At 30.2% G+C, this 13398-nt stretch overlaps 2 protein-coding genes across 2 annotated transcripts; one reads left to right on the forward strand and one right to left on the reverse strand.

The window, feature by feature from the left end:
* Positions 1-1756: 1756 nt before the first annotated feature.
* On the reverse strand, positions 1757-3165 carry LOC105639793 (E3 ubiquitin-protein ligase APD2). The gene is made up of 4 exons (XM_012223946.4): positions 2964-3165; positions 2761-2845; positions 2575-2635; positions 1757-2492 (listed from the first exon to the last, which is right to left on the reverse strand). Exons 2-4 carry the CDS (start codon positions 2794-2796, stop codon positions 2140-2142), a joined length of 450 nt encoding a protein of 149 aa, XP_012079336.1. The 5' UTR covers positions 2797-2845; positions 2964-3165; the 3' UTR covers positions 1757-2139.
* A 6291-nt stretch (positions 3166-9456) lies between these two features.
* Positions 9457-13398, forward strand: LOC110010118 (agamous-like MADS-box protein AGL104). The gene is made up of 11 exons (XM_020681608.3): positions 9457-9771; positions 9992-10045; positions 11444-11459; positions 11574-11641; positions 11783-11816; positions 11916-11977; positions 12129-12228; positions 12376-12417; positions 12553-12680; positions 12821-13019; positions 13119-13398. The coding sequence occupies exons 1-11, from the start codon at positions 9587-9589 to the stop codon at positions 13212-13214; spliced, it is 984 nt and encodes a 327-aa protein (XP_020537267.2). The 5' UTR covers positions 9457-9586; the 3' UTR covers positions 13215-13398.

Below are 13398 nucleotides of genomic sequence, written 5' to 3' on the forward strand. Positions count from 1 at the left end.
TTTTTTTTTTTTTTTTTTTTTTTTTTGGTTTTTGGCGCTGTTATTGATGGTTTATTCAATCTGAATGTTTGGACGTATGCAGAAGGGGCTGTGAGCACGTGCGGCCGTGAGGGTAGTTATAAGTTACTATGTGAGTGTAAGGCCTCACGCTTGGTTTAAGGTGCTGTTTGGTCGAAAGTACACTTTTAGGAAATTACATTTCCTCTTTTTTTAGTAGCAGGGTAACTGGGTAATTAGCTTCGATTTAAATCAATTATATTGCACATATATTCATTGCTAGATTATGCATTAGTGTGTAAATGTCATTTTCTTAAATTAAATAAGATAATGCAAACTAATAAAGTAAGGGTGAACGAATTGCGTTAAATATAAAGAATTGATTTCAACCGATTTGATTTGATTATTTAGATATTTTATGCATACACAAAATGACAATAAATTTAAGTTCAAATCACATTTTTCAATACTAAAAAAAAGTCTTATTATTTAGAGTCAATCTCGATTTCAATATTTAAAATTAAAAACCAACTAAAACGATAAAAATTGATTGGTTTTCAACCATATAGACCGAAAACACAAGAAAAAAAATCAAAATTGGTCAAAATCATGTTGGAACGAGAAATGCAACTAAGACCAACGTAATATAAGTCGGTCTAATTTCTAATTTTGAACAATCCAAATTGAGAATTCTAAAACTGAAACTAATGTTCCTAAAGTTAGTGGTGCTTAAAAAGAGAAAATCATAGGAAAATAGTAGATTGCGCACGGGGGTATGATTAAATTAAGTCAAACTGATACATTATAAACTCGATTAGAACACTTAAAACTCAAAACTTAATTTGAACACTTAAAATTTGAATTAGTTTGAATCTTTAACTCTATGGTCATGAGAGAGCCGAGAGGTGCGTAGAAAGAAATATTAAATCGATTCTTTAATACGTCGCCGTCACGGCAGCTTACGATTCCTTTATCTCCGATGTTATTATGTTGGTGACCCAAAAAAGAATGGCTGATTGCTGTTCTGCCAAAAAGAATGGCATAAAAGTAAAGGCGCACATGGTGGTGGTGCGAACAGTGACACGAAATCCAAGTTGTTCTCTCTTCTTCTAGCCACCAACTTCTCTCCTTTATGTCGACATAATGAATATATGTATTCTTGTATTCGTATGCCAAAAAATCAAATACAACTTGTATTTATTTACGACCCAAAAATTATCACTTCGCAGTCGGCATCTCCTTAATGGGTGAGTTGAAAAATAATTTTAACATATTTTAATTTAAAAAAATTACTAGATAATAATAAAGTGTTGGTTGGAATAATAAATAAATTCAATTTCGGTGAAAGCGAATACAAATTTAATTTTTGACAAATTTATCTTTTTTTACTTGAAGGGAATTACACCTTACCTCCTGAATATATATATAAAAAAATAACAATTTTTACGAATGTTAATGATGACAAAATGATATTAGGACAAGAAAAAGAAAAGGCAACATGATGCCATCATGTCAAAAGATCTTGCAATTCTCTCATGCGGACTCATCTCTATGACTCTTATCTTAAGTATCAGCATCGTTCTATATATTTTAGTAGTAAAAATTGGTCAATAGATAAGTAACCAAATTCTCTGAGTGTCTCATAGCACAGACTTTAATTACTACGTCCTGAATGTTTTGTAATAATAAAGTTTTTAGGACCACAAGTGTCCTGTCTCTTTCTCATTATTTACTGTTCAATGGAAGCAATAAAACCCCCTTCACTTCAATTTCATAGTTATATTATTTTCCCAACATAAGTTGCATTATTGCATTCTTGGGATTTTAACTACTAATCATGTTAAATGTTAGCTAGACTACAATTGCAACCTCATCCAATCTTTTTAATCATTTATCCCTATTCAAAAATCAATACTTAAAACAAAAAAAAAAAAAGAAAATATCCAAAAAAAATACCAAGAAAGCTCTTTAAAAGTCGAATAGAGCTATGACCGATAAGAGCAGTACGAACCATGAATATGGAGGTGAAAATGACGAGCATAAAAATAGCAGTGATGGCTATTCATAAACACAGTCTAACGATGCCGGTGCTCATTGATCAGCTACTCTCCTTTGCATAAATGTCCATAGAATTTATTAATTCTATGAAGCAAAGAGCTTTCGTACTTTGCTAATGAATCTCCGGCAAATAGGACAAACCTTATTTTCCCCGCTAAAAATTGTCTTAGCACAAATGTAGCAAGTAGCACAATGACCACACGGAACAAAGAAACAATTTCGTTCCTCATCATAGCATATTATACATATTTTTCCGTCGTACAATTCCGTTGAGGAATTATTACTGCTGCTACTACCACTGCCATTTCCAGGCTCAAAATCTCTATCGCATGTTCCATACCTAAACGTCATTGCCTTTTCCGGTAGTAAAGGGTTAGTATCATCTCCAATATCCATAATATATTTCATAATTAGGAAAATTACAAGCACCATCAAAGCTGCATAATTGAAATAAATAAGTTAAATTAAAGAAAAATTAATTTCTATTCTGAAATTGAGCAGGTAATTACTAATGATCACCTAAAATTCCAACATAAGCAGAGAAACGAGCGAAAAAAGTAAATGCTGCACACCACTCATCCTGAAATATACCAAAATGAAAATCGAGATTTTAATTATCAATTAATTAATTTGTATATGATAAGTTCTATATCACGTTTCTTGAACGTTAAAACAAATAACAACAAGAAGAGGTAAAATACTCACTGGATTTGTAGTGGGTAAATCTTGCATAGTGCACATTGTTGCTGCTTTGTCCCCTCAACGTCTTCTTGGTATTGTTTTCTTATATCTGGAAAGTAAAAAATGAATATAAATAGAGAGTGTGAGAGGAAGAAACTATTTGAGCAATTAATTACCTAAATCAGTCAAATCATTTACTTTCCAATAAATAAATAAAGACAAATTACCTCTGGAGCCCCTGAAATGAATCTTGCAGGCTCAACTCCATCTTCTTCCATGACTAGACACTCACAGGCATCTCAAGAGGAAATGACAATGCCATTGTTAATAGTTACTAATATTCATTCAAGAAAACGAAAATTACAGGCACAAAATAAACACAAGAATTGCAATTTTGGAAGCATATATAGCGAGAGACCTCTTGTCATAGTAAAGGAAAGGTAGGTGTTAGTCTCTCTTTAGGACTGTACTCATCAACTACTCTGTTTTGATGATTTGGTTGGGAAAGAGACAGGATTTTGTAATTTGAATGTTGGGTTGGCTACTTGAATGTATTACAGGATAAGTTGGTGGGCTCAATTCATTTTTGTATTAATTAATTGTAGGACCTTTTTGTCTTTTTATGTACTTATTGTTGGCCATTGGAAAATGTTGACTTTACAAAATTAAGTATGATGTCTGATATCAAACTATGTGGTTTCGTGCAATAGAAAGTTGGATTTGGTTCAAGAATTATAGGTGGAATGTTAGGTGGATTATAGTAAGTTTTAAGTATTATTTTATTTGAAATCTGGCTAAGGACTCCAATGCAAAATAGAATGGTAGTTGGGAGTTGGGATTGCAAAGCAAAGAACAACTAACATATCAACCAAAAAAAAAAAGAAAAAAGGATTGATATCCCTAAGAATAGGTTATGGTGGTTTTTTGCATTTTAAGTCCGGGATATTAAATATTTTTATTAGTGGGATAATTATATTTTTGGTGTTTGAATTTTTATATTTTTATAATTTAGGTATTTGAATGAAAAAAAATATTATAATTGAGCACCTGAATTGATTAAAAATTTGCAATATACTATTACTTCTACTCCATAATATTTATCACATTTGAAAAAATAGTTTGTTCTAAAATCCTTGTTACCGTCACGACCCGTTTCCGTGGGCCGGATTGACACTAGGGCCCAGGTAAACTTAAGGCCCTCGAGGCCCGTAGTAAGCCTGAAACACTAAAAATTTACTATCTCAATATAATTTTAAACATTTAACCCATATTTATCAGTTACAATATTCCACAGATCGGGCCCAATTAACATTACATCACATTTTTAATATGGCTCACATAATTATATCATCTATGTTAATACCTGACTAATTATTCACAAATTCTACAACTGCGGAGTCACTAACTATTTGATATACATAGCTTTTTATACATATAGTTACATAACAAAATAATTCTGGAACTAGGAAAATTTCTCTACTGCCCTGTGCCGAAGAAATATAGCCTAAATCGAATTAAAGAAAAACTTACTTCCTGAAAAAAAAAAAAAATCAAACAAGACATGTGAGTTTTCTAAGGAGTAATAATTTTTGCACCACACACGCGGTCACACAAATGTGTAAACATATTAATCTAGTCGTCCGACTAGTTATATGCTCACGCAACCAGTCACACAAATGGGAAATCACCAGCACTCACAATCATTAACATTTTCATATAATCACATCATGTGGAAATTGATCTGTGGCATCACCGAAACCCCCGATGAGCCGTCCTCCCACATACCCATCCTCTCATATCGTGTGCACCAGGGAGCCAATCCCCCATACTGGCCGACCGGTCTAATCCTCACTTGACCAGCTTTCTCATTGTTTTTCCATTCTCTCTTTTCTTTTCCATACCAACAGGAGGCAACCCGGTCGTCTCCATCAAATCTAGATCATCAGGCGCTCACAACAGGAGGCCACCCTGCGGGCTGCGATCAAATCTAGATTATCCAGTGCGCCCAATAAAGAAGCCAACCTATGGTTAACAGTAGCGGTAACGGTAGGTGCACACGGGGGCGCCGATCTCCCATTTACCCGGCCGACGGTCCAGTTTCATAATTCATCATAATCAGGATCCATGCTTTATCGACCGTTCTCACAAACCCATGGTGACCCACTTCATCCCAATTCCACACAAACAAAGCACAGCAATATCACAACACAATTAATCAAACATTGCAATCAAATGCAAACATATTAATCAATTAGACATCCAAAATCAATGCAAATAAATAAATAAACAAATAGTATTAACAATAAACAACAATAATAAAATAAATAACAATAATAACAATAATAATAATAATGAAAATAAATAAATAAATATGTAAATATTTAAATGAATAATAAAGATAATAAATAATCAGAGCACTATATTTATTATGTACCAAGTTATAGAACTAATCCAAATAAACTTATTAATTATGTTGTTAATTAAAATTAGTCTAAGTTCTATCAAAATTTCGGCAGAACCTCACTTAAAAATATGACTATCTACCTGTTTAAATATCACAATAATTATATATTTATCAATCAATACACACAGCCCATCCATCGGGCAATCAATCAACTTAATTCCCATCCTCCTTTCAAAACAACCATGTCGACATTCACCAATTAATTTACAAATTATAATAACCTCCAACATGTTCCAATGATATTGTTAATTGTCCTCTAACTAATTATCGAATAAATGTACACTTTATAAATACAACTTGCATCGATAAATTAAATTCAACTATTCTCGTTTGATAGTTACTTAGCCTCTATCCATTATAAACTCCCCGTCGAGCCTTTACTTCATCATCCTTGCTTAAGGTATAAACCACATATATTTATACATTAGTTAAAATTCTAAACTAGCCACTAAGAATCAATGCTAACCTAAATAAAAATTCAATTAAAGTTATTGTCATCCCAATCTATAGTTCATATTTCTTTGTCAATCACATCATTAAACCTTATCAACAACATTGTCAAATACGAATCAGAAATATATAGCATTAATATAAACTCATTTAGCAAAACTCATAAAATCTTACCAACTAGCCCCTGCCAAGCTAAAGAAATCAGATTTCTGAATATAGCCTGTACATTACAGGCCAATGAACTCCTTTCTCAACAAGAACTTAATTGATAATATCCTAAATCATATATCAAAGCAATAACTTAAACAAATGGTTAGATTAGCTACTGCCATATCAAATTTGTTCTAACACCTTAATGAAAAACTGTAATAACCAAACATATCATTCTCGTGCTATACCGAATTCCAATCTATAAATCATCTTATTCATGCTAATATATTCAGTAGATTGATCTATAACTTAAATTAGTTTGAAGAATCACATTCTCCTTAATAAAATTGTATGAACAGTAGTAGCTAGGGATTTAGTTCTAACACCAATTTAATTCATGAATCAAATCCTTCATCATCCAGCAAGAACTCCTAAATTCTACTGAAGAAGGTAAAAATTTGGCTTACCTAGTAGAAAGTGCCGCTGCTAGTTCGGTCGAAAGTGAAGGAGGTAGTGGTCGAAGAAATGGTTACGCTACTGTCCCGCTCGGAACGCAACCGCAGTTCCTTGCGTTCGCTATGCCAGCAGGTGAACGGCAATGGAAGGAAGAGTGTGAAGCTGCGCCGTCGTTCAGACCGCTTGGAACCGCCGGAGAGCCGAGGAGGATACTGCGACGCGGTTCCGATCGAGGCAAGGTCGCAGCTCTTCCTGCGACTGTTGCTTTCTCTAGAAACGAACGGAGAGAGGGAAGGGGAGGCCGGAGCTGCTGCGGCAAGGAATCGACGGCGAGGAGGCGCGGCGCGGTTCTCTGGTCATCGGAAAACGAGAGAAGAAGAGGGCGAGGGTGAGGTCGACGCTGGAGGAAGAAGAAGAAAGGAAAGAAAAAAAAGAAAGAAAGAAAGTCGGTTTCTAGCAAATTCTAGGCCATTCCGGTTCGATTCAAACCGGTTTGGTCTAATTTGATGATTTTGCTTGATTTTTGCTTGATTCTCGGATTTTTCCACTGGTTCTCAAGTTATTCGTGTGGTTTTCGAAAATTAAGTTGATTTCCGGGTTCGGTTCGATTTATTTTAATTATTTAGTTTGGTTCCATTATATTTTCTCCATTTACTCAATATTAATAATAAAAATATTAATAGTAACAATATTTGGTTTTTGGATAATTAATTATATATATATATATATATACATAATAGATTAATTGCTGGACTTTCATTTTATTACTCGAAAATTTTTAACTGTTCTCAAACCGAAAATTTCCGAACGAACTATTTCGGGCTTAGGCCCAATTCAAAAATTTGGGCTCGAATTGGGACTGTGTTACAATTGCAGCCCACGCGGCCAAAATTTGCGATTTTTTTGATTTAATAAAAATTGAAAAGTTTTGAAAATAAAAATTCAGGGTGTTTCAGTTACATTTGTGGTTTCAAGGTGTAATAAATTTATTTTTTTTATGTTTACCCTTTATATAGAATCAATAATTATTACTTCAATTTAATGGTTTCTTAGAGAATTAATATTACATTGAAGGTAATATAGTCAATTTACTCAATAATTTATTGTAATAGAAGGTAATATAGGACCAATAATTTATTGTCGTTTTCGAAGGATAGGGAAAAGTGGCGGCAAAGATTTCACGTCGGATGGAATTCATAGTTCATTGTATTTTTTTTTTTTTTTTTGAAAATTGTAGTACATGTCACTTTTTGAAATTTATTTTTACATATTGTCAGTTTGACTTTAAAATTTAAATTATTATCATTTGTTATATATTTTTACTATTGTGCCCTTTTTTATTAATAGGACATTAATTTATTAATATTTTGGTGTTTTAATATGTTAGTGTTTCATTTCTATTTCAGTGTTTTATATGTTAGTGTTTCATTTTGTATTAATTTCTTATTTTTACTGTTGTTTCCTTTTTTTTAGTATGTTAATAATATTTTTTTCTACCGTTTTTCAACCCTCATTATTTTTTGACGATTCTTTCTGCTTTTGTTGTTGTCCATTGTTTTCTTATCTTTCTTTCTTCTTTTCTTTTGCTATTGTTCTTCTCATTATTGGTGTTATTTCATGATTTCGTTTTTTATTTATAATGTATGTTGATATTTATTTTTGATCTGCTGTTTATTGTTGAGAATATCTCTATTAATTTTTTATATAATCAGTAATTATTGTAGAGTTAAAATAAGACTCTTGATTCTGTTTAGATTAATATGATACAATATATATATATATATATATATATATATATATATATATATATATATATATATATATATATATATATATATACTATGTATATCGTATTTACCATTGTTTTTGTCGTAGTTGCCGATCGTCATTGTCGTGGTTAAATTTAATAAGCTGTATAGAGATTTGCTTTTACAGATTTCGTGTTTCATTGTATTTTCTCTTTTTATTATTATTTTTTTCAATATTTATTTTTTTCGATTTTCCTTTTTTCCAGTGTTTCCTCCCTCTTTTTCAATATTTCTTTTTTTTAAGTATTTCCAGCGATTTTTTTTAGTGTTTCTCGTTCTCTTGCAAAGTTAGTTTTAGTACTATTGAATTTTTTTTGACCGAATTTTTTATTATCTAATAAGTATTCTTTTATGATAATAATTTAAAAGTGGAACCTTTAACTTAAAAATCCATTTTTTCTATTATTGGAAAAGTGGGTTTATCTTCCTGTTTCGGCCCATAAAAGGTTCAATGGGCTTCAATTTTTCTCCACTGCCTTCTTTTCTAATTGTGGGCCTCTTGCATCTCTTAATCCAATAAGAGAGAACTTTGTTTCTCTGTGAAAAAGAAAGTGAAAATCTACCGTGCAGACTTTTTAAAGTGTGAACACACTGTTATTTTTGTTGAATCCTTCTGAAATTGGGATTTGACTAAAGAAGTAAGGTCCACAATTCCAACAAATGGCAATTGTCTTACTCTACACATAATTATTTTTCCAAACCGTAACCGTTAGAATTTCAGACACCATAGTCAGGCAGACCCACACAGATAAAATCCAAAAAATAACTGTTGTAGGTTAACCACCAGATTTTCATTAATCAAATTTGGAAACTAATTAACTTCACCTCACATGTGTTATGCTCATTCGAACTGGCTTTTTGGCTTCCTAGTATAATCATCAAAAGCTGTGCTCTGCCATTCTTAATTCTCCAGTTGTACAATTTAGTTTCAGTCCATTCACATTTATATCAATTTGACAGTATAAATTTAGAGTTGACTTTTCATAACGACCAAAATTCAATTTTCAAATTATATTAAAATACAAATTTAATTTATAGAATCAGGAGAAATAATTTCCTTTCAAACTATAGAGCATAAAGGAGTTAATAACACTTTTAGAGTTGGTGGCATTTTTAGATTTTACAACTTTAATTGTGATAGCATTTTAGATTTTAATTGTTAGATAGTGTAGGTTTATCTATATCTACATATATAGAGGTTATTATTATTATTATTATTACTATTATTATTATTATCAAGGATAAAATTATTTAATTATATTTTCAAAAATACCTTTAACAAAAATCAACTTAAGATTAACAAAATTAATTAAAACTTAATGGTTGATGCACACTTGTAATTTGGGAATCTTTTTTTCTTGTAGCTTTGAATAGGATGAAAATGGGAAGTCTACCATATTACATAGAGCCCAAAAGGAGTCCATAGAAGACCTATTTGCTTATGTGTTGTTGTCCAAAAGAAAGGTATAGAATATAAGTTATAAGAAAGGTAGAGAAGAGAAGTTGTTTAGGGAGAAAAGAGATGGGGAGATCAAAAATAATACTTAAGAAAATTGAGAATCCGACTTACAGGCATATTACTTTTGCTAAAAGAAAAAGTGGAATTATCAAGAAAGCCTACGAACTTTCTACTTTATGTGATATTGAAATTGCTCTTATTGTCTTTTCTCCTGCTGGAAAACTCTTTCTCTATGAAGGAAAGAAGAGGTAAATGATATGAAGAATTATTTTTATTCAAATTTTCATTTAATTTCCGATTTTTGTTTTGTTATAGCACATTATATCATTTTACTAAAAAGAAATTGATAAGATTGAATTATCAATTGCTTTAGGATGATAAGGTATAGACTTGATAATATTTGGTTTATATGTACTTAATTTGATTCACTTATAGCTAATTAGTTTGAATTTTGGATTTTAATTATAGGTTGGAAGAAATCATTGATCATTATTTTGATCTCCCCGATAACCAACGTCAACGGTATGAAAATTATAATTCAATTACTTCAGATTTGGTATAATTGTCCTGAAGGAATAAAACAATTAATTTACAAATGGTTATGAAGAATTTCTAGTTTGCAGAAACTCTATTTTTAAAAACCCACCCTTGTTTAATATGACAATGTAGATGAAAAATGGAAATTAATCTCCTACAAATTTATGTTAATATATGGAGATTAAGGCTAATAGATGAAAATTTATCTCTTACAAATATATATTAGTATATGAAGATTAAGTCTAATATCATTTTTGAGAAATAAAAAGATCATTTAGAAATATATTTTTGTTTTCTTTTAAAAAAGAATATGAGGACGAGAGATCAATTTTGGTAGTAATAGTCTTTTCATTAGAGAGGTTAGAATCTGCGGTTATTATTTAGGAGGAGGAGAAATTATGTAGAGAAAAATAAAAAGAGATGGAAAAGTGATGAAGTACATGTACATTTGGTTTGGTTTGATTTGAAATCCAACCATTCAATTCCACGCTTTAAATTAAGAGTCTCATAACTATAATAAATAAAAAAATTACAAAATTGTATCGTATTTATTTATATTTATATTTATATTTATATTTATTTACAAAACGTGTCAATTTTTATATTTATTTATTATTAAGATTCCAAACTTGTAATTATATATATAAAATTTTGTCATACTTATTTATTATTAAAAGTTAACTATAATGAATAATGGATTTATTGAAACGTGTCAATTTCTCATATTTATTTATTATTAAAAGTTAATTCTAACGAATAATGGATTTACAAATAAAAAATTTTAGAACGTGTCAATTTTTCGTATTTATTCATTATTAAATCTAAATATCTAATTATGTTTCATATAGTTATTTATGATCACAAATCATTTCAAACAATTAAATATATTTTTAATTGAAAGTATATAACGAACAATACACATAATCTACAAATTATTTGTATCTAATATAAATTCTCAAAAGTGTATGGCCAAAAATAATTTATAAAATGTCAATAATGTTTCTTGGACTTAATTATAATTGGAAATCTTTTTTTTTTTTTTGAGTAATCAACGATTTAGAGGATGTTTAGCTCCATTACTTATTTTTAATTTTTGATTTAAAATGTAATTTTTATTTTTAAGTTAATTTAAAATAATTAAGTATTGTTAATAGGTATTTTTTTAAAAGTTATCACAATAATATAGTTTTTGTTTGGTTAAAGGATAGTTTTAAAATAAGTAGCATACTTAATATTTCTATTTTATTTTATGAAATATAATATTTACTCTGTTCTGTATTTAATTAGCAAATATTAATTCAATATTGATTTCATTAATTCATTCCATAAGTATTGCTGATGACTTTATCTTCTTTGTATCTCCCCAAACTACATGTCGTAAAGGCTGCACAATGAAGAGGTAATTAGTAATTACCCACAAATTTAATAATTTATTTGCTAATAATTTAATTTTTCAAAATCAATTTCCAAAGTTTCACTAATCTTATATATATATATATAAATTATGTTGCAGTTGATTAAGCGGATTGCTCATCAACTGGGTCTTGAGACAAACATCTACCATCACTTGGTCATGGCTGGGTTTGTTCTCTTCTTACAAACTCTTTAATTTTCAGATATATATGTTTATTAATTAATTAATAATTACTAATTAATCAGTAATTAATTAATTGGCTTAGTGCATAATGTTAACTATTTGTTTTCTTTTGACATAATTAATAGTCGCTGCCATGTAAGATCTGGATCTCAAATGCAGGTATTTATACATACATATATATGATTAATTAAATTGTTTGTAAATTTCTTTTATATATTTATACATAATAGAGAAAATTCATCAATAATTGAATTACAGGTGATTCAAAATGAAATTCAAATATTCAGTTCTGAAGTGGAAGATGTTGAGAAACAAATAAGGTATGAAAAATCAATAAATGTGCAAGAAAATATTTTTCAGAGACTGCTGGATTAATTACTAGTTCATTGATTATAAAATAGCTAAACATGGAATTAAATGAAAAGAGATTAATCCATTTAATTAAAATTTTTCTATTAATTAATCTTTCAGCCAATTTTTAAAGAGCCCAAGTAGCATCGAAACAGTGACTGAGGCTGAACACCAGGAGAACACATTCATTGAGACATTGAAACATGTCCAGATCCGAAAGGCAAGAAATCTTCAGCTTTCTTTTTCTTCCCCAATTTTATTATTTTTCCTCTCTCTCTCTCTCTCTCTCTCTCTCTCTCTCTATATATATATATATATATATATATATATATTCCTTAATTATACTGTCTTCTGTAATTTTTAGCAGCAACTTTTGGAAGAAATTGAAAGCTTTCAATCAGTTCCAGAGGTAAGTCAGCTGAAGAAGCTGTTAGTTAATCACATTAGCTAACAATAATTAGTAATAACCCATAATTAGGGAATATATAAACTTAATTATATTAGGGAATAATGATTAATTTATTTTGATTTCTGTGGCGCATAGCAACCTTTCTATCCAATGAATATAAATTCTGATGGCTTCATGATGGGAAGTTCAAGCTATAATCCAGTTGATAGGCCTCTACAGTTTGATTTTGATGTTCCGGGGTTCAGTGAATTCCCACTCTTCAGGTACATTTGACTCATCATATTTGATCTTCTCTGTAACACGAGACACATCCAATTAGAGCTTTCTTCACGAAAATTAATAACCTAATCGATATGCTTAATTAGAATTAGTTAATCCTTAACATTTCTTGCTATGACTACAGCAACCAAGAGCAAAATTTTCCTGAACTACAGCCTCCACTAGCATTTCTTGATGGATATGGATTCCCTCTTAACTATGTCCAGAACAATGACAACAATTTTAATGCCTGTGTTCCTTATTCTCATCAAATGGGGCAATTTCCTAACATGAACTTGCCTTCAACTTCAACTTCAACTTCAACAATCAATACAAATGAACAGGTACCATTTTTTTAAAGAAAGAAATTACATGATTCCATTTACTTTTACTTCTTAATTAATAAAAATTATATTAATAATGGATCCCTTGTTGTTGATCAGGGAAGTGCTTCGAATGCACCGGTGCAGGGACAAGAAGGCGATCCGGCTACAGGTTTTTACAACCCTGGCTATGGGAATTACCCTTTTCGATTTTGATTTGAATCGAAGGATGAAAAAGGAAAAAGAGAATCATAATCGAAATTCAAAATAAAGATTCAAATTAAAGATGAATCATTGTGTTTGGTTGCTAATCATCTTTCTTTAATTTTCTAAACTGTACTCAATTCAAACATCATGAGGGTGTGTCTTAATGAACTCCTTTTAATATGGCTTTTGATGA

Source organism: Jatropha curcas, chromosome 3 (genome assembly GCF_041381405.1).
Source record: "Jatropha curcas cultivar XTBG-Jc1 chromosome 3, XTBG_Jcur_1.0, whole genome shotgun sequence".
Taxonomy (NCBI): Eukaryota; Viridiplantae; Streptophyta; class Magnoliopsida; order Malpighiales; family Euphorbiaceae; genus Jatropha; species Jatropha curcas.